The 22,821-nt window shown below is 29.7% G+C and overlaps 1 protein-coding gene across 2 annotated transcripts in view; it reads left to right on the forward strand.

Moving 5' to 3' along the window:
• Positions 1-22,821, forward strand: part of LOC145287981 (filamin-B-like) — a 306,042-nt gene that overhangs the window by 230,156 nt on the left and 53,065 nt on the right. The window contains exons 20-25 of one of the 2 annotated variants that reach the window (XM_080135974.1): positions 1,075-1,218; positions 1,645-1,866; positions 3,769-3,942; positions 9,721-9,879; positions 15,551-15,634; positions 16,778-16,915. In XM_080135974.1, the coding sequence (XP_079992100.1) occupies positions 1,075-1,218; positions 1,645-1,866; positions 3,769-3,942; positions 9,721-9,879; positions 15,551-15,634; positions 16,778-16,915 (921 nt within the window). The remainder of the gene's footprint in view (positions 1-1,074; positions 1,219-1,644; positions 1,867-3,768; positions 3,943-9,720; positions 9,880-15,550; positions 15,635-16,777; positions 16,916-22,821) is intronic. The other variant, XM_080135975.1, reaches the window with a different exon arrangement.

A 22,821-nucleotide genomic window follows, 5' to 3' on the forward strand; every position in this document is an offset into this window, starting at 1 on the left:
TTAATATTAACCCTTATTTTAAAAAAAAAAACTTAATAATTATAGCAATATTTTTTTTTTAAATATTTATCATTACAGCACAGGGCTCTACACTGCAAGTGAAACAGTCGCATTTGCAAGTGATTTTTCAAAGAGGCGACTAGAAATAATGAAATGCTTATCTTTTGGCGATTGTATTTCTTTCACTGACAATTTTCCAAAGCTCACAACTTTTTTTTCTTAATAAAACGAGCAAAGTTAAATTATTTAAACAATAAAAGTTTAATAGAACAATATACTCTTTTTTTTAATGAAAGCTGTTTAAAAAAATCATCTGAAATTACAATGTTTATACCTTCAAGTCTCAACATAAAATTTGGTGCATATTTAGAAATGATTTACATACTCGTCACAGAACGAAGATGTCATATTCTAAAAATCATGTGGGTTTGGCTAGTAACTTTTCTATTTGGCTAGTAAACGAAAATATTTAATTGTCAAAGGTCAACTATAGATAAATTTGTCCGTAGAGCCCTGCAGCATTTTTGTCAGTGTTGTCAATTATTTCATGACTTCTTGATGTTTTAGTATTCTTCCAAAACAAACAAATTTTATAAAATAATATACAAAATTTTTAAATAAAAAATAATGGAAACCTGAGAAAATGAAATGCAGCAAGAGTAGTATTCAAGGCAAGAGTAGTATTCAAATAAAAATCACAGACAAATATCTGAAGATTGCCAACAAGACATAATACAGTTTATAATGCTTTATAAAATATGAAATCCTAAAAAATCACAATTGTTGTCAAAATAATAAACTATATGTATTGTAAAAAATGATTGGTAATTATATTTTTTTAAAATTATACCAGAAACAAAACAAAACATATACATGCATAACTTTAAGAAATATTTTAATTTTATTTAATAAATTGTTAGTTTATGATGAACTGTGAAGTATGAATAAATTTCAAATTTAAATATTTATTAAAAATGTTAAATATTAATTTTTTAATTAATTTATTGAATTATCATTGAAAAAATTGAATAACAAATGAATTTCAATACTGATCATTTCCTTTTCCACCTATAGGCTCTCCTTTGCATATGGAAGTTATTGACAGTAGTCGAATATCTGCCAGTGGTGAAGGCCTTAGGTCAGCATCTGTGTACAAAGAATCAACATTTAATATTGACTCACATGGAGATGAAGATAACCTCACTGTGAAAATTTTTAGTAAGTTTTTTTTTAATTATTATTCATAGAAGGAGACACTTATACCAGCTAACAGATGGTTTACACTAGGTAATAGGCTATCAGTACAATAACTTGACTAAGGTTGATCCATCTAATGTCATGTTATTTCAAAATTATGCATGGTACAGTTATGTAATTCTGGAAAACGTCATTCAAAATATATTTTTAACATTATCAATTTGTTCCAGTTATGTAATTCTAGAAATTGTCATTCCATTGTAATAAAATTGTGTTTTCTTTTTGTTTTTCTAAAGAGTTCTGAGATCTGACTTAAAAAAAAAATAAATAAATAAAACGGGGGGGGGGAATAAATGAATGTGACTTTTCGTATATTTGTGTATAAAAATCCTGAAACCTAATTCTTTGTACAAACTTGTACGATTAATTTTATGGAATTATTTTTAGGTCCGAAAGGAAGAGAGTTACCATTCAATAATGTGAAGAAAGGAAAGTTTTCTCACATTACATTCTCACCACGTGAAGTCGGAAAATATACGATTGAAGTTCTGCTCGCTGATGAACATATTCTAAGTAGTCCCTTTTATTGTAACGTCGTTGATCCCAGTGCCATACAAATCATTGATTTCAATCGAGAAGGTAAAGTTGGTAAAGAGAATACATTTGCAGGTGAGTTCTATTTTGCTTTTATATCAGTAAATCATATTAAGAGTTTCGGTTAATTTAGAGTCTGTTGGGATGCTTGGCTTAATTGATACCATCATGGCCTGTTGAATTGCTTATACCAAGTTCAAATCCTATCACATCCAATGTACTCATTTACACACTAATACTATTGGAAAATTTCTCTCCAGCCATGAGTAAAATAACAATTTATGTTTGATTAATAATTCTCAATAATCTATTAATGATAATTATTATTTTTACATTAAATAATTTTAAAAAATGTGTATGTGTTGTTTACAACAGACAAACCAAACCAAAGTTTTATTCATCTTCTTTAAAGATACCTTCCTTGTTTTTTGTAATAACTTAATTAACTTGATCCTTTGTCTTTTTGCTAGGAATAAAATGTAGTATCTGTTCTGATCTGATTCATCTTGCTATCTTCAGTCAGTGAAGGAAAATCCTTCTAGACTGAAGCCATTTTTATTTTTGTCCCAATCCATACCACCCTTTTTTAAAAGCTTGATTTTCCTCACATTAAAAACTGGTTTTGCTTTTATTAGGAGAAAAATAAATGTGGACATAATTAACTTTAAAGGTTTTTAAATCAAAACATAATACTATCATAATTTCTTACTTCAATCTTCCTTCCTATATTGTTAATATTAGCTTGTGTGAAAATTCTCATTTATTTTGTGATTTGAGCAAACTTAGTGTATTTATATATCTCTACTCTAGAAATGAAACCTCTGTCAAGAGATTCACTAATCCTGTATGATATTACTGTTAGTACATTAGCTATAGATCTAGCAGAATTGAAACCATATTACATATCACTGAATAGCTATTTTTACTGAGGTGGTTGATCACTTCTTTATTTATCACAGATTCCAGCAACTTACTCATAATGCACAGGAGATTGATTGGTCTGTACTTATATATCTCCAGAATTTTTAAATACGGGGCAGACTGATGAAGTTTTCCAAGGTGTTGGGAAGTATTTCTCCTTAAGTGAACATTTGAACAGCCTTGTAAGTATGGGAGCTAGATCAGGTTGAAGCTTTTGGAGTAATATGCTTTACTGGAATCAAAGTTTTGGATAAGTTTGACAACATCACGCACAGATATTTGTATGTTGTGCAGTGTGTTTTCAGTCTCAGGAGGAAATATGAGGGTAGGCGACCCTGATCGCAAAGAATAGAATTTGCTACAAAGTTCTTTGTAAAAAGTTTTGCTTTGTCAGATGCTGTCAAAATTACCCTAGGTCCATTGATAATGGTTTGGATAGAGGACACACCTCTGTTCTGGACCCTGTTTGTTCACTAAACATTGTGGGGACCAAGCCGCTCCTCAGCTACTTTAGACTTGATGGACTCAGCGTATGACATGTTCTTTATTACATGCTTGCTGTAATTGCTTGTAGTTCTTAAAGGCAGCTTTAGTTTCAGGACATTTATTTTGTTGTAAGCAATGGAAATAGTAGTATCTGTGCGTAATGACAACAATACACTAGAGTTCACCCAACTTAGTGCCATGGCTGAATCAGTTCTTATTTCGATTTTTCTCAGTCCCCATTTTGTAACTAAATTGATACCTTTCAGTATTTGGTTGGTTGTTTTGTTCTATTTTTCAAACTTTGAGTAATAGTAGAAAAACAATAAAACCTTCTTTTTTCTATGGCCGGGGTTTAAGCATCTTATTTTCTTATTTCTTGTCAAATATGATAGCGGTGGGATTTTTCATGTTTTAAATAACATTTGAATTAAAATCGCAACAACTAGTCATGCTAAAAAATATGAAAAACTTTTCTCCAATTATTTGCCTTGTTGAAAAAAAAAAAAAACTTCCATCCTAATTTTAAAATTATGACTTAAAGTACTTTTTGTATTTTTTTTCTTTTGTTAGTGGATACGTCTGCTGGTGGCGAAGGAGAAGTTGAGGCATCGGTTCGACATCACGGACAAAACATCAGCACCAAAAAGATACATCTTGGTCACAATCAGTATCGTTTTATGTTTATTCCCAAAGAAAGTGGAAAATATGAAATTGATATTAGATTTAACAATGAAAAAATCCCAGGTTTATTTTCATTTACCTCATAATTTAAGTAATGGTACAGTTTGTTAAAACCGATTTTTTGTTGGAATCTTCCTACTGTTTACGCAAAGAGTCAGAAGTTGATGAATTGCTTAGCTAATCAAATTGAGAGCAAGCGATAACTTTTCATTATGAATTGAGTAAATCAATGAAATTCATGAACACCAACAGAAAATCTTGAAAATTAATTAAACCCTTAACATTAACTCTAAGAAAATGTAAGAAACTGTGTTTGTTTGTTTTTTCATCTTAAACCCTAAATCCTAATCAATAAAAACAGTAAAAAAAAAACTGATTTTTTTTATTGTTTTAAATGTTATTTCATGATATTTTTTTTTGTTTAAAAGCATTGCCTCATTTTGATTTTAATGCTATAGTTGAGCAACATACATTTCGTATGAATCATCCCTAAGAGAAAACATTTCTGTGGAATGAATGTGATTAGAACTTGGCACACCCAGATTGTCAGTCTGTGTTATTAACGACTTAACAACCTTCACTTCTCTGATTTTGACAGAGTTATTTCCATTCATTATCTTCCAGCTGGTTAACCTGAAGATGCAGACAAAAAGTCGGTTTTAAGATTTTGTTTATTTATTGCATTATATTTAATGTTTTCTTGTTCCCTACCATTTGAATCACATACACACACATTAAGGTTACTAGTACTTTTTTACAATTGTACTGTTTTTTGTTTTGTTTTTGATAACAGTAAACTCTTAGAATGTTAATGCATTTCAATACCTGTTCAGAATTTTTGTGATGAGGATTAAATATTTGGATTATTTGGACTACTATTCTCATCTTTGTTAACTTCTCAACATTTTGACCAACTTCGGACCTTTTTTCAGATGAATATATTTTTGAACTTGAGTAACTTCTAAGAAAATTCAAGCGTCTGTATGGAATTTTGAGCTGAACCCTTGATTTAATCCATGAAAATAATTATGAATTGGCATTAAGGGACAAAATTTTAAAACCTAATATTTGTTAGAAATAAGAACTGTGAAAAGCTGAAATTTTGACAACTGGTAGTCGCTCTCATCCATAATAACATACTAAAATTTGAATCATTTGCAAAGGATAGAAAAAGAATTATAACAATTATTTATTTTCAAAATAGGAACGTCCAAAAGTAAGGGACAAAATTGAGCTGCTTTTAAATCTACAGTTAATTTCTTGTTAACTTTTTACCCTTCAGAACTTTTCACACACTCGGCAACAATTTTTTACTTTTTAAATGTTGTCTAGATTTCTACAACTAATTTAAGGTATATTTGTACTGCTGAATTAGGAAAATGGCATCCATTTCTCTCCATTAGGTCATATTTTTGTGCAATGTTGATTTGAAAAAAAAACAGATCTTGTGACAAAATCGATTACATTTTTGTGGCATTATCAGCTGATTTTTGTCAACACATATCATCTTAAGTATGTTTTTAAGAAAAAAAAATGCTTTTGCCAACAACATATATTGATTACCTAATAGAAACATTGATTACTGTAAACTGAATGATGTGCATCGATAAAAGTAAGTACATGTAATATGCATGTTGCTTCATCATTGTTCAAACCTTTTGTTGCTTCATCATTGTCCAAACTTTTTGTTGCTTTATCATTGTTCAAACTTTTTGTTGCTTCATCATTGTTCAAACTTTTTGTTGCTTCATCATTGTTCAAACTTTTTGTTGCTTCATCATTGTTCAAACTTTTTGTTGCTTCATCATTGTTCAAACTTTTTGTTGCTTCATCATTGTCCAAACTTTTTGTTGCTTTATCATTGTCCAAACTTTTTGTTGCTTCATCATTGTTCAAACTTTTTGTTGCTTCATCATTGTTCAAACTTTTTGTTGCTTCATCATTGTTCAAACTTTTTGTTGCTTCATCATTGTTCAAACTTTTTGTTGCTTCATCATTGTTCAAACTTTTTGTTGCTTCATCATTGTTCAAACTTCAGAGCTTGAACTTCAATTTCTTCAAACTCTTGCAATGCTCAGTGGCAGGAAGGTTTCTCTTTAAATTTCAACAGTAGTCAGTCATTATGACCCTGATACCTGGTCTCCATCTCCTTCAAGTCCTGATAGAATCTCTACTTCCCCCCCCCATCACTCTTTGGATCCAGATTCTCAGGAAACTGGTCCATATAAGAAAATAGGTAGTGCATCTTGATGCTCATGTTGCAGTCCAGGTTTCTGAAAGCAATCAGCATATTGCTGACAAGTTCTGCATAGTTCCTGGCTTTATTCTTGCCAAGAAAGTTCTTCACTTCTTCACTAACAGAACAACTTGCCTTCCATGCTCCAGACCCATTTCATTCATTGAGTTTTCGAACTCTGCTCTCTGATGAGCTGCCAGATCTGAGGAGCATCAATGATGTCAGCTTTCAACTTTTCTATGGAAAAGGCTGGCACAAATAAGTGAAACAGTTACCATCCTTGTCCAGAATCTTAGTGAACTGCTTAATTAAGCTGAGCTTTATGTGCAGTGGTGGGAAGAATATTCTGTCTCTATTCTATTTTTGGATTCAAGGCATTAGATTCGTCCTAAATCAACTGTAAAAATGCAGACAACAAATTTGTTGTTGATTAGTGTAATAGATATATATGATCTGGATTTCTCAGCTTTACAGATGACATTCCACTAATAGACTTACCAATTATACCAAAGAATCTACTCTTACCACTCAAGTAACAACAAATTCCACTGTTTTTGGATTTCTTTACAATTTTATTTTCGTTTTCATCTTCAAACGTGGACTTACAATTGAATATCCTATTTGATGTATATGATTCTGTATCATCTTGAATGCATTACTTCTTTCAGTCTTTGTGATTTTCAGACTATGTGCTGACAAGCAAATGCATAGCTAGTCTATATAGATATTATTTTACTAATTGAAAATAAGAGTCATTCTTTGAAACTCCATGGAATAAGGAAATAATCTTTTTTTAATATGTATTCCTTGATTCAAATAATAATGTAAAATATAATTTGTAAAATTTTAACTTCTTTCATATATATATATATATATATATATATATATATATATATATATATATATATATATATATATATAGCATTTTCATCTGGTTAGGATTTTCCTATAAATATTAGTATTAATATTTATATATCCACTTTAAGTTTCCAAGATTCTTCATTTTGTAAACATCCATTTCTGAAATCATATCTATATATATTCTTTTCTCATGCAAGTTGTCATCTAGACAGTATTAGGTTTAAGACTCCCAATATTGATATTATAATTGTTCCCATGGACTCCTGGCCGAATGTTTAACTGCATTGGTTAGCAATCAGTTCTAAGTGGCAGTATTTTGGTGATTGAAGGTTCAGTTCTTACTACAAGCAATAATAATGATAATAATAATAATATAAATTACCATTAAAAATTCTCACACCAATAAAACTAACCTCTTAAGATTTCCAGCATTCGTTGCTTCTTTTGTTAACCATTGCAAAGCAAATCACTTTGCATTTTCATAACAATCATTTACCATTTTACTGATACTGCTCGTTGGTTTTCTCTAGAATCTGACTGGCAGTAAATCTCCTCAGAATTACAGTACTCTTTGTGCTCTTCCCATAGAGGAACCGATGGTGCTCTCTCTCCTCCATCTTTTCATTCTCTGACCATTTTTTGTGGCACCTACTGATGGGGTACATATTGAGAGAGATGACAGGTTCATATTGGGTCATGTATAATGGACATGTATAACGGAGACTCAGAACAGATAATGATGATAGTGAGGGAGAGACATTTATAACAGACTGGGATGAGTCTTGGGAACTTCATATTAATTTTACAGAGCTTGGAGATATTGATGCAATAGTTCTTAACACAGAGGAGGGGAGATACATTATTGATAATGGTGGGGAGAATACATTAATACTTCGAAGGGGATTGTACAAAAGGTTGTTTATAGATGAATATACATAACACATCTTTTCAGTTGTAAAGACAACACGAAACACAACAGTTACAAAATTATTGATGATTTCTTTGTTCCTCAACCCCGATTGGTGATGTCAGGAATTCAAGCCTTTTCGACTACATGGTCTACTCTTCTCTCTTCATCTCTAAGTGGCTCTCACTCTCCAACTGACTCTATCACCGTGTGTGATCTGCTCTGACTATCTGATCCTCATCTGACTGCCTAACTTCGAACCCTCGATTCCTATATTGAGAAATCTCCTTTGTTTATGACATCAGAAGTGTGGTTCCCAACATGACTACTTTCATGTGGATTTACATATGTCTGTCCAAACACACTTTTGGCAAACAAAGAATCCTCAATTCTAATTGTTTAATATCTAACCTATTTTTAAACAATATTTTTTTAACTCACATTGTCCATTCTTTTAGCTGACATATTTAATATCCAGTTATTCTAAAAGAATGGACAATTGCTTTTTTTCAACATAAATAATATTTAGCTATTTCTAAAAGAATTAACATTCCTAGGATTTCAATTATCCACCTACAGGGTTTGAGTCTAACCTTTTCCTAATATCATTTTCACTTAAAAATGCATGACTAAAAATTCTAAAATCAGCTGAAGACTTGTTGACATTGATTATAAATTGAGTTCCATTGATACGACATTGAGTTCCATAAAGAAACTAAACTAAGTAGAGTTTCTTTCCTAGAACTGTTCCTCTGTGGAACACAATACCATAGGGCTGCTTCCCAGCTGACTATAGCATCGTCGTTTTTAAGTCTAATGTAAATAAGTTCTTGTTATAATTAAACCCTATCCAAGTTCCACCATTACTGATCATAACAGTGTCTACTTAACACTCATTAATCCTTCTTCTCAAGTGGCCTCCAGGCCTTGATAAATGGTGACTTTCCAAAAAAAATATTTTTTGAATGAAACAAACTTATTATAAAGTAAATAATTTTGCAAGTATTATTAGGTGTCTGTGTTGGGTCTACAGAAAAGTAATTCATAATTTCCGTCAGTTTTCATACCAATTGGCCTCTATGGCAAACTGCCCTGCCCAATGACTTGATAGTATTTCCCTTTTCATATCACAATTGCAACTTATCTCAACACTTTTGCACTCTAGTTAATAACAGAATCCGTGTTCTGGACAATGTAGCAATGACAGCAATCAATAAAAATATGTTGGTCTTCTCAACAGATTTCTATTCCAATTGATCGCCATGAAGCGTTTGGCTCTGCCACATGGGATTCTTCAAGAGCCGTGGCTTACTAATGATGAGCCACATCAAAGACCATTGTGAATTCATTCTATGAGCGCCTCTCCATTGCCATTATTCAATAGAATGTCTCGAGTCTGCTCTCAGCCTGTCAAGCAAGCAGAACACCCTATAGGATTTGCTGGTGTTCTTAACACAAGATTTTTAAATTTGGTGATTGAAAAAGATTTTTATGAACTTTTAAATCTAATATTCATTTTTTGTCAAATGATGAATAATGTATTTATTCAATCAATTTACTGTTGGTTATTTATCGTACAAATTGAATATAATTAAAATTTATTGAACATTATTTTTACTAATAAGAGATATTGTATGAAATTTGCATACACTCCTTTGAGTCTCTCGTACATCCAATCACACATTTTCTGCATTAAACTATAATGTAAATAACTATCTATGTGTATTTACTGTAAGAGAAAAAAGTTATTCAAAATTATTAAGGAAGTTTTAGATATAAACACAATTGTATATTTCTTGTTTTTCAATTTTTCTAACCATGTCATTTGTATTTGTAGGCTGTCCTGTTGTGATGCAAGTTCGGGATGATATTCCAACCTTTATTTCAATCAACTTCCAAGGAATAAAGCACATCAACACAATGGAGCGCAACTGGTTTAATATTGAGTTAGATGGAAAGAAAATTGATATCAATGAGTTCCAGATTATTATTCGAGGTGGCTGCACACCCGGAAACTCTTTGCTTGCATTGGCTTCTATTTTTACAATAATTGCACAAGCTTGCATCAACTTGTTGTGTCCTTTTTATTCTGACTGCAATTTTATTGGTTGACAGGATTTGGGGTTTATAAAAATGACCTTGCAACCCCCCCTCCTTCCCCTGCTATTTAGTCAGCACCAGTTATATCAAAATGTGATTTGGTTTTAACAGAAGAGATGGATCTTAATCAAGCATGTCAATCGGGAAGAGGAAAATAATTTCATTTATGCAATTTATTTTGTTTTGTTTTTACTAATTTCTATGAAAAACATTAAATTTTATGCACTTTTAAATTAATTTGATAAACTGATTTGTGCTTTCAATTTTCTTCAGTTGCTCAAGTCCTGCTTTTATATTTTACTTGTAGAAAAAAGTGCACCGGTAAAGCTTCATTGTTCATTATGGTTTTGATGGATAAAAAAAATTTTATTTGCAGAATGATAACATGCATGTTTCCTACAATGGAATTATGGGATATATTGATGCTTTTCTGCTCTTTTCATTTTATATTTTTGTTTGCTTTTCTTCCATTTAGACCCTGCTTGCTCAATTGCCTTTGCAGAATGATGGCATTTTTATGTTTTCTTTTTCAGTATTTTAACATCTTGCATTGAGAATATAAGCATCATCCAAGTCGTTTACATCAATGAAAAAAACCTTTGAAAAATTTTTCTTTTCATTTTTTTTAAATTCTACAATCTTTTTGAAATGAAAAAAAAAAACATTTTGAAAAATGATTATTTTCAAACTATTTTTATTATAAAAACATTTTTTAATAAATTTATATTAAATTTATTTAAAGTTCACATGAAAAACATTTGTAATTTAAACTAATTAGATCTTCAAACTTTATTTTCATAAGAAAATAATATTTTCGTTTTTAAAAGGGCCTTACTTTCCTATTTAAATTTAATATAGAATAATCACCTACTTGTGAGCCATCAAGTGTTTGGTAAGACAGTTAACCATTTTGCTTTTGTTTTTTTTATTCAGATTAGGTGTTCTCTTGTTGAAGTCAAAATTTTGACATGTTTCTTGGGTGGGACAATCATAAATTCTTCTGTACACAACCATATATGGCCATCATGATGATTCTATGTGAAAATGAAAAATATCTAAAGTTAATTTGAAGACTTTAAATTCAGAAGTATTTTCTGGATAGAATTTAAGTTTACAAAGTTGTCAAATGTTAGTTCTTCTTTGTTCCTAAATCAAAGAAAACTGCATTTGCACCACTATTAATAAACTGCACCCCTGCTCTTTTAAAATGAAGTGAAATAGACAAGGGATACTCCAATAGTATAACTTTGCTGTCTTTCAATAACAAAAATTTTTATTTAAAAAAATACAATTTTATGTTTATTTTCAGGTGAAAAAAGAAATTGTAAATTACTCAATTTTTTACCACAGATATTCAACAATATATTTTATTGAATTAATTTAATTCAATAAAATATATTGCTGAATACCTGTAGTGTTAATAAAAACTTATTACAAAATGAAATATACAAATGCATAAATATTTTCACATTTCTATCAAAATTTTTCAACTCTAGAATTTTCTTCAGTGTCTTTTGATTGATGCAATTATTGTAAACATTTTATTCAGCTGAAGTATTTAATCTTTTCACTTTTTCAGAGTGATAAAAGTTAATGAATCAAAATATCAGATTGATTTTACTCTGTTCAGATACATATTTGAAGTGTGTATGTGCATATATATATATATATATATATATATATGAGAGAGAGAGAAAGTGGGGAGCATGTTCCAAAAGCAATGCCTCCTATATATATTTTATTTTTTATTTCACCCAAATGGATCAGAGGAGATTGCAAATTGCATTGCTATGATGACTGAACATGCATTCATGACCTGAAAGTATTATCTCTCTGTTGAAGATATTGACAGTGTGAGACTCCTGTCATGGATGTGCTTCAGAAGCAGAGATTCATCATTGAATTCCTCCATGCAGAAAAAATTGAACTGGTCAACATTCACCTGTTACAAAGCTAATTCAGTTGATATCAACACAGTTAGGGGATGGGTTCGTCGATTTCAGAGGATGACAGAGATGTTAGTAACAAAGCGCACTCCGAACATTTATGACCTCTATACAAATTTATAAAAGAGGCTGGCAAAAGTGCATTGAGAATGGTGATGACTGTAGAAAAATAAATTCTGGAGCACAAAAAGTTGCTCATTTTAATGGTACCACTCCCGTCTTCATAGTTTTTCAACATTCTAGTTTTTTAGTTAAAAAATAAGAGGCCTTATTTTTGGAACAAGCTTTGTGCGTGTGTATGTGTGTGTATATATATATATATATATATATATATATATATATATATATATATATATATATATATATAAAATGAAAATTACAATTGAATTTACCAAAATGATCCAAGATGGTAAAATTAAAGTAAATTATAAATAGGACTATCCATTTATCTAGTGTTTCCTTTTCAGATTAAATATGTTTTTAACTCATTTCAAAGTAACATATTTCATTAACTGTTTGCTCATATATATATATATATATATATAGAGAGAGAGAGAGAGAGAGAATGAATGTAGATGATAATAAAGGATCAAACCAAGTTATGTGTTCATCAATGTTTCGTCTTTATTATGAGTCTTCCTCTGGATGAATAAAATTAAGACGATAAAACACCAGTACAAATATTTGAAAATATATTTTTGATGTGATTTCAAATATTTGTATTGGTGTTTTGTTTTCTTAATTTCATTCATCCAGAGAAAGTCTTGCAATAAAGATGAAGCGTTGATGAACACATAACTTGGTTTGTTCCTTTTTTATTTTTCTATCTTGTTGGAATACTATTTTCATTATTCTCACCATATAATGAATGTGTATATTTACAAAATGAGCAGAAACAATTTATTGCAAATAATGTTTTTAATTTTTTTTTTTTTTAATGAACTAGTATTACATGCTACAATAGCTACACATGTTCTGGCGTTTTCTGGGAAAAACTTTTAACCAAAATAGGAAATTTTAAAATCAGGAACCAAGTTTAATCAGGCACTGATTAGTGAGAAGTTTGAGTTGCAATTCTTCTGGTTTGCCTTAGGTGTGTTTGGATGGTGCTTTTGTAGTGTAAGGCAATATTTTAGGGAAAGGTACCAATGCAAGAGAAGTAACTGTCTTTTTAATAAGAGATTCATGAATTTGTTCTGAATAAATTTGGGCTGCCAAGTTAAGAGTGAGTCCACCTTAATATAAAAAATCACAGTTTTGTTTTGTTAATGTGAAACTTTGTCACATTAAAAAAAAAATGAGCAGTTATAAACATGGATCAGTAGAGAGAATGAGTTGTACAGCGGTGCATCTCTGATTTTGCTCATTGAACATTGTATCATTTTTAGACATGATAGAAGGCTCCTATCACTTTTTGGATTTGTACACAACTGGCCAACTAGTAGATAGTCTATAATAATAAAAAGAAAACCGGTTTTTATCAAATGGAATCCAAATGGAATCGTGTCATCTAGGGCGACAATTTTATCATTCCACCCTGCAATGAAAATTTGATTATTTTTTAAATTTATAAAATAAAATGAAAGGAATACTTTGATGAACATGGGTTTTCCTCTCTCCCCACCCAAGATTCAGGGCAGTTTTGTTTTGAAGACATTAAAGTTAAAAAAAAATCACTAAATAATAATGTTTGCAACTGAGTATTCTGTAATGCTGGTTAGCAAATTGTGTAGACGTTTTTTGTTCATTTTTGTTTTTAGGAAAACAAATATTTGTGCCTGTTGTTAAACTTAAAAATATAAGTTTATTTTGTTAATGTGAAAATCAATGAAGAAAAAAATGTGTTTTGATAAGTAATGTGCAAGTAATAAAATATATGGTTTATTGTATTTATGAAATTGATGCAGTATAGAAGCATTTCTCTTGAACTGACTGATGTGCAAAATTATTATTGAAATTGAATTAAAAGCTTGATGCTGATTGTGTGTGTGTGTGTTTTTTTTAATTTTGAAGGAAAAAAAGGCAGGCATGGAATAAAAATGTTTATCATGAGGTGATAAATAAAATAGAAGTCAGACCTATTTTGCGGTCTTAAGAAATTATTCATGGTAATGTCTTTAAAGTTAATCAGTACTTTTGTGAAAATCATTTCAGGGATTAAAAACTTGAAATTAAATGAAATGTACCTATTGGTGTAAATTGGCACCAATTATGCCAAAGGAAAATGATAGTTTCAGAAATTATGTTATTTATGGAGGATTAAAGCAAATATGTTATTGGTATTAATAAATGTGTGGAAGAGTCTAAATACAGAAATATTTCTATATATTATTTATAAATTTGTATAGATGAAAGTGCTGTAAGTTGTAAAATTGAAAGATTTGTTTTAAAAGTGTTTTTTTATTGAAACTAGTGGCAAGAAAAAAAAACAAGATATATGTAAGATTAGGAGTTCTAATCATTGAGTTACTATATAAACTTTTGTGCAAACTGATAGGAATGTATATATATTATATATATATATATATATATTATATATATATAATATATATATTTTATATATAATATATATATTTTATATATATTATATATAATATATATATTATATATATATATATATATATATATATATATATATATATATATATATATATATATATATAAAATAAAATAAAAATTACAATTAAATTTACCAAAATGATCCAAGATGGTAAAACTAAAGTATATTATAAATATTAAAGAATTAATATTCATAAAGTAATCTCAACCAGATGTAAAAGCTTGATAAAACCAAATAGGGATAGACCTTATAATAAGAGCAAATAGTTAATAAAACATGTTAAAAAGACTTTGAAAAGAGTTAAAAACATATTTAATCTGAAAAGGAAACACTCCACGGATTAAGGACTATCTACTTATTAAGTGTTTCCTTTTCAGACTAAATATGTTTTTAACTCTTTTCAAAGTGTTTTTTTAACATGTTTTATTAACTATTTACTCTTTTATATATATATATATATATATATATATATATATATATATATATATATATATATATATATATATATATATAAATTAATTAATAGTGGGACGATTCCAATATTTTTTCCGATTCTGATATAATTATCAATTTCCAATTCTTTTAAAATTATTAAATATCTAGGTGCAGAACCTTTTTTTTATTATTATGTTCGAATTACTGTAACAAACTATGTAATATGTTCGTATATTTTTACAAACATAAAAATACACTTATGGTGGGTGATCTGGAGATTTTAGTTTTACTGGTAGTAATCAATATATATTTATTATTTTATCATTAGTACTAGTGATGGAAAAGGGCAGAAAAGATTCAAAAAGTGATATAATAATAATATGAATGGCTCTGTGCTACGAAACAGGTGCTGTCAAGAATTGAACATTTTAACATGCTGAAAGAAATAAATAGTAAGATGGACAACATCTTGGAATTTATATATTATTGAAGGAATAAAAAATTTGTTTAGAGATAAATATTTCCTTATCTTTATACAAAGGTTATCTTAAGTATTGTTATTTCATAAAAAGTTCATAAAATAATACTTTGTAACTTCATCACAAATTAACCATTTCTTTTTACAGCACCAAATAATGACATTATCCCAAATCGTATGATTCCTCAACATGATGGTGACTATAAAGTTGAATGGACTCCAACCATTCCAGGTAATTATCATTATTATTTCTTGATTCTAAACATATACGATTCTGCATGTCAAATTGAAAATAAATAGATAAAATAATAATACTACAACAACAAACTTGGATTACAATCATTGTTGCATGATTGTAATCTATGTTGCTTATATTTTCACACTTGTCTGCATGTTCTATCAAAAAAAAATTTGCGCAAGTTCTGTAGAAAAGAAATTAAATTTTTTTCTCATTCTATAGAATGTAAATGATTCCAATGTTTATATCATGGAATTATTATTTCCAATGTCTGTATTAATAAAATTCTGTAACCATTTCTTGTGTGTGTGTGTGTGTTTCTCAAATATTTCTATTATTTACTATTAATCGAATATTCATTCAAATCTCAGGGGTTTTTTATTAATTAATTACAAATTTAAATCCATTATATGTTCTCCGTTTCAATAAGTCAGCTATTTTAATCTTTGAAAAAAATGTTGGAAACAAATGAATTATTTTGAAATTTGAAAGGAATTTGGAAGCATTTAAGTCAAATAATCATTTCTGGTTTTTAAATTATTAGCAAATCATCATGTATTAAAAGACTGAAAGGTTTTATGAAAGTTATTTACATCCAATAATTTTATGAATAGAGATTAAAACAACATTGCTTTAGCTATACTTTTATAACAATTTTGTTCAATTTTATAATTTAATTACCAAATAATACCATAACTTTCAAAATCCCATTTAAAAACTATATATATTTGATAAAAAAAAAGTTAGAAAAATTTCCAAGTAATGTCGGATAGGTACGGTCATTTATCTCTAAAGTTTTTAATAAAGGTCTATTGTGAAAAATTTTAATCTACAAAATAAATTTTTTTGTCAAGAAATTACTGCCATTAAAAATTAAGATATGTTCCTTAAATTTCTTTGGAGCATTTACAAAACGTTTTTTTTTCTGATTAAAAATTGCAGCACAAAATAATATTGATTTAAAAAAAAGATCAGTTAATAAGTATTAACTAACTTTGATACACATTTGTAAGATGTGTGAAAGTCGCTTTAAAAAACTGATTGGTTCATTCAGATTTGTAGATATATATTAACATATATTGATATATGTATATCAAATATTAACTTGTATTTTCCTATTGATATGTTTTATTTTAGGACGCTATACTATTGACGTGCTTTATGGTAGTCATCAGATAAATGGCAGTCCTTTTGCTGTGGATGTTTTTGATGTTAATAAAATCCATGTTGAAGTACTTGGATCCTCAGTTGTTGGTGAGCAGGCAGCATTTGTGGGTAAGGCGGCACTTTTATTTCAAATTAGGATTTGATTTTTTTTTTCAAAAAAACAAAATAAAACAAATTTTTCATTAACTTAATAATCGAGGAAAAAAGTTAAATAACTCTGGTTTTAATTTTTTTTTTTTAATCCAAGTTAATGTTCACATTACTTTTTGTCTAACTCATCTCACAAATAACAAAACTAAAGAAGAAAGTAAGAAGATAGATTTAAGTTGATTTTCTACTGTAGAATAGATGTTGACGTTGCATGTTCACCATCATGTCGGGGTCACCAAAATGTAATTTCAAAAGACAAGATGAGAATCTCATTCTAACATTTGATAACAACGTTATTGATTATCTTTGTAAGTATGACTTTGTATAGAAAAAGTATTGGAAAGAGTTCATATGTATGAAAGATGTTGAAAGAGAGAGTCCATGTATGTGTGTTAAAGTTAAGTGTGTGTCCATATATGGATGAGGACAAAAAGATTAGAGAGTCTGGTGCGAGAAGCAGGGTTCATGTGTGCCTGACTGAGGTTATTGTTTGGTGGTAGCCACAATAATTTTTTTTCTTCTTGTTTAAGTGAAACCCCGGGGCCAGAAGGCCCAGGTGGGTTGTGTGATGATCCAAGAGAGTAGTTGGGGATCGGTCTGTGCCACATGGAGATGTTTTCAGTCCGAGAACCAGGTAGAAAGGGAGAGAATTACTGTGTGTTTAACCTTTTATAAACTCAGTCACATGGTCAACTTGCCTGAGTGATGGCTTTTGATTTAGTTCCTACTGTCTATGCACACCAGTATGGTATGATAGTATATTTTAGTTTTCTGTTTTAGTATTATTTAGTATTTCTTTTTTTCTTAGGGTGCCATTAATTCTAGTGTGTGATTAGTTATTAGTCTACATCTCATTGAGTTATGTAACTATAGGAAGTTGGTCAATTTGTGACTCAATCTTTGCCTTATTTAAGAAATAAATTGTTGAAATGCAACTTCCTATGATTAATTTATTTCATTTTTGACAGTTAACTTAAAACAGTGACCAAGGTGAAAGATTTCATCAAAAATCTCTTGAAGAGTATAACTTTGAATATTCATTCTACTCTATTTTTTAATCCCTAATTTTGGCAAGAGGATGGGGGTCATATCTAAGCAGCAGAAAACAATAAGAACAATCGGTGAAAATTCAGACTTTGGAAGTAAATTAACCATGCACTTTCCCGATATGCTTGCTTTTGTGAAATAATTGTTTTTTTTTTGTTTTGTTTTTTTTATTTAATTATAGCAAAATTTACTTTTAGATGACATTAAAAAGTGATAAAATTTTTAAAATGCAAACAATGTTTTTTCATTGAATAAGGCAATGCTTAAAATAAAAATGATATTTATTGTAGTTACAAATGACTGTAAAATACTCTTTGTTTTAAATTTTAAGTTTCTTGGTTTCATTTTTCAAATTTATTGCATAAGAAGTTGTTTTGCTTCCTGTTTGTATTTTATTCAGTGCCATTATGAAAATATTTAATAAAACGATTTTTGCTGTAAAAGAATATAAAAAGATCACTATGAAAGAAGTTTAATATTTGGGCATGTCAAATTTTAAGAAGCTTTAAATTAATATTATGACAGATATATTGTTTTTAGGTTGTTCTTTCTTGATATATACTAGATTTTTAGAGATGAACAAAAATGTAGACATGAAAATTGTTCAATGAAAACAGAAAATGCTTCCATGATGTTCTATGTTGTAAAAAATGCTCCATTTATTTTTATTTTTTCAACATTCAGATATTGTCTTTTTTACTTTCTTTCATTTTTGGGATCCATTTTTTTTTTTTTTTTTTCAATTAATCATTATGCGCAATGGTTAATATTTCATGACTTGGATTAAAATTGAATCATAGAACTTTTGAATAAATTATCAACTGTAAATAAATACCATTTATTTCAAATTTCATAAAATACAAAAGAAATATCTGCATAAACTATTAATATTTAATATTTGGATATGTCAAATTTTAAGAAGCTTAAATTAATAGTACGGCAGACATATTGTTTTTAGGTTATTGTTTCTTAATATATAAATGAAGGCAAAATTAGACACAAAATTGTTTGGAAACTAAATGGGACAAAAATAAAATATCACTCCTTTGACAGATAGTACTCTTTTATCCCAGCATAGAGGCAGTTAAATCGGTATTCTCCAGTGGGAGAGGGTAACTCATGTAATTAGTAATAAACCAATCCCACTCCAAAAGGAAATCTTTGGATAAAATATTTGGGAAAGAAAACAATGGGTAATTTTCTAGTTTACATGTGTTATTGATGGTGACTATTACATTTTTCTTTTCTTTATAAAACCATGATGTATATATTCATGTTTATGTTATGTATTGGCTTTTGACCTTATCACATTAAATTCCATAACTAGGACTGGGTTACTTTATACATGAAGTGTTGATTATATAGCAAATTATATAATATTTTTTATTATGTTTTTTTTTTAAATTGAATATAAATATCTAGATATTGCAACACCTTATAATTATTCCTTGAAAATTTGGGGAGAAGGATTGCTAATTTGAATTATTCAAACTACTATTCTCATCTTGGTTGTTATTTTCACAAGGTTTTGGCTGATGAAACATTTAACTTTCTTTCAGGTGCATTTTTTCAATATGAGAATTTATATGCAGTGAATTCAATCATGGGTTCAGGTAGAAATTCCATATAGATTTATGAGTTCAACATAAATATTCCCAAGTTTGAAACAATGCACCTGGAAAAGGTTGATGGTTGCAACCGGCAAAAAGTTGTGAAATTGTGTAAAATGTTGTTTAGTGAAGAAAAAGAATACAGTTTATTTTGTTTTAATGATAGAAGAAAAAAAAAAGAGAGTTACTGATCCATTTAGTAAATTGTAAAAATTAGAATGAGAGATTTTGACAGTAGAAAAGACTTAAAATGTCTATTAAAAAAAGGCAAGCTAATTTAGTACATGTTAAGTTAAAAAATTGGAAAAATGCTATGGAAAGTAAAGTGAGAATGAATCTTACTAAGACTAAAGTGGTGATCAGTGATAGTACTGTTGGAAAGGAAACATCTGTGATAAGTTAGTGGAAATGAAGTTGAGTGCAATTAATTTTTTTTATGATGCAAACAATGGAGACACAAAATGCAATGAAATTACAGGTAGGTTGAAAGATGATAATCATTTTAAGTGTAAGAAGTTCAAGACAATGTGAACTTGAGTGTGGAGAAAATATATTGATATGGCAAAGCTATTTATATCATCAGAAATTTTGTTATCTTGGTAATACTGTTGAAGCACAGGGCGGAGTTGATGTTAATATTATTGCAAGAGTTAGGACTGGATGGAGACCTCTAGATCAATGAGTCAAACGAGCTGAAACAAAGGAAGCAAGAAATAGATCAGAAAATTCTGAGGAACACATGCCATTATAGTATTTGCTGCTAATCTCAATCTTCTGAGACTAGCAACATCACATCTGTGAGAGAGAGGTTTCATTGATGAAGAAAGTATAGGGCCAATCAAATTACAAGAAGGTTTCTGCAAAATTTATCAAGAACTTTCAAATGAGACACAGATTCATTAGCCCAAATATGACAACAAAACTCCATATATGGTCTGATAGTAGATTTGTAGAGAAAGAAAATGGTGTGAGAAAGTGTTTAGAGTGATAGAGGAACCATTTTTAGGGGAAGCAGAAAGAGCAATGGAATTAATATTTGGACTCCAGAAAGATTTGATGAGAAGGAAAGACCAAGAAGTTTTAGAGTCAATTTCTCACCTTGAGCAGAGTCATCCATAAAAATCTCAGGAAAAAAAGGGACACGCCTATGACTGAAAAACAATAGTTGAGTCTTAACAGGATTAAATGAAGCAAGCCATTTCTTACTCCAATCCATAACTGAATCCAGATCAACTTTTAGATCAGCTGCATATTTCAACTGATCCGAGGAAAATAGGTAAGAAGAAATACCAGAATAGAGAGTGGTATCATATATTATTTTTATTTTTTATTATGCATTTTTTGGGGAATCCTTTGAGATGAGGCTTTATAATTTATGTATTCATTTTTTTTTTTTGCAGACTGTTATCCTCATCTTCATAGTATCACCTGAAGAAGGCCAGAGGTGAATTGGCTGAAACGTGATAAAACAACAACAACTATGAAGATGAGAATAACAGACTGCAATAGAATAAATACACAGAGGCATCATCAGCATAAATGTAAATTTTCTGAATAATATTCTCAGGAAGATCATTTATATAGAAAAGAAACAGTGTTAGAACTTGAATAGAACCTGTAAGCCATGTTTAGTTTCAGAACAGTTTCCAATGGTTAGTTGTTCTACACAAGTCCTGGAGGTGACTGGTTTACAGTAGACAGTTCTTGAGTTGGAATCCACAGAGCAAAAGATTCTTCCCGTATTGACATGAAGAAAACATGCCAAATTGCTACAGAAAGGTTTGATACTTATGTAGCAATTCTGGTTTCTGATTGGGTGGTAGCAGAACGTGAATTAATTCGATTCATCAGTTCCTAGCAGCATCGTTTATAAATAGAATACCACACCCTGTCAAATGCCTTCGAAATGTCAAGTGCAATGACTACCTTCACCTGAATTATCCATAAACCAACAGATCCATTCAGTTACAACAGCTGAACAAAAAACGATGAAAGCCATACTGAACATCACTATAGAGGATCAGACTTTCTAGAAAATGAATAACAAACATCAAACTCTAAATGAACTTTGCATTCTCTGAATTTGGTTTTAGTGACTTGGTAAGAATTAGTCAGAATGCACGTGTGCTCTTTCAGACAGTATCCTGATCAGTTCCAATGTCCACCATTCACATAACTTTATATATTTGTGCATATATAAACCAAATTTCAAATTTGTAGTTGAACAGTTGAGAAATTATAGGCATAGATACAAGCACAGACATCATAAACTGTTTTCTTTTAATTAAATCTGGTCTTTTAAAAGGCCAGATTTAATTCCTGCAAAATCAATACACATGGTTTATCCAAGAAATCAAACGAATGACATCACATTTTAGTTTGTTTTTTTGTTTTTTTACAAAGAAGTCACTAAGGGTTAATGAGTGTACAGTAGTCAATGGATAATATCGTAGTAATCGTTAGTAGTGGAAATTTGGTAAATTGGGTTACTTAAGGGAACGCCTTATCAAGAACTTGTTTACATTGAACTTGAAGATGATCATATTGTAGCCAGCTAGAAAAGTAGGCAAATGGAAGAGAGTTCTACAGCTGTGCAGTTCTAAGAAAGAAACTTTGTTCATGGAATCTATATTATGGTTTAGGCACAGATAAAGAGTGGGGGAAATTATTGATAGTGGTTTTAGCTAGACGACTGTTTTTCATGAGTGGCAAGAGGGGACCATAGATTGGATCTCAGACGAGCACTTGCCATGAAAATAATGATAGAACAGAGACAGGCTCATGACGTTTCTTCTGTGGAAAAGAGGTTGTAGGGAAGAGACTAGGCTACGAAATTTATTTGGAACTTTGTCAACGCAAGATAAGCTCTCCTAGCAGCTCCTGCCCAGATGTGGCGACAGTACTCCATACTAGAATGTACTTGGCTCTTATACAGGTAGAGAATTCCATTGGCAGTGAGATATCTACCAGAACGGTAGTATGATCCAACCATTTTTCCAATGATCTTGGCCATGGATTGTCAAAATATAGAGCCTTCCCAAGACGAGAGTTATTCATTTCAATTGATGTTAGATGAAGGTCAGAACGTTGATGATGGAAAGATAGAAGCATGGTTTTAAATGCATTAAAATTAACTAGCAATCCCATTCCCCATTGCACCACATGTTCAAGATCAGAGAAAAGTGAATCAGAAAGATTGTGATCATT

The sequence above is a fragment of the Euprymna scolopes genome, chromosome 11, assembly GCF_053919585.1.
Source record: "Euprymna scolopes isolate OS-2025 chromosome 11, ASM5391958v1, whole genome shotgun sequence".
Taxonomy (NCBI): Eukaryota; Metazoa; Mollusca; class Cephalopoda; order Sepiida; family Sepiolidae; genus Euprymna; species Euprymna scolopes.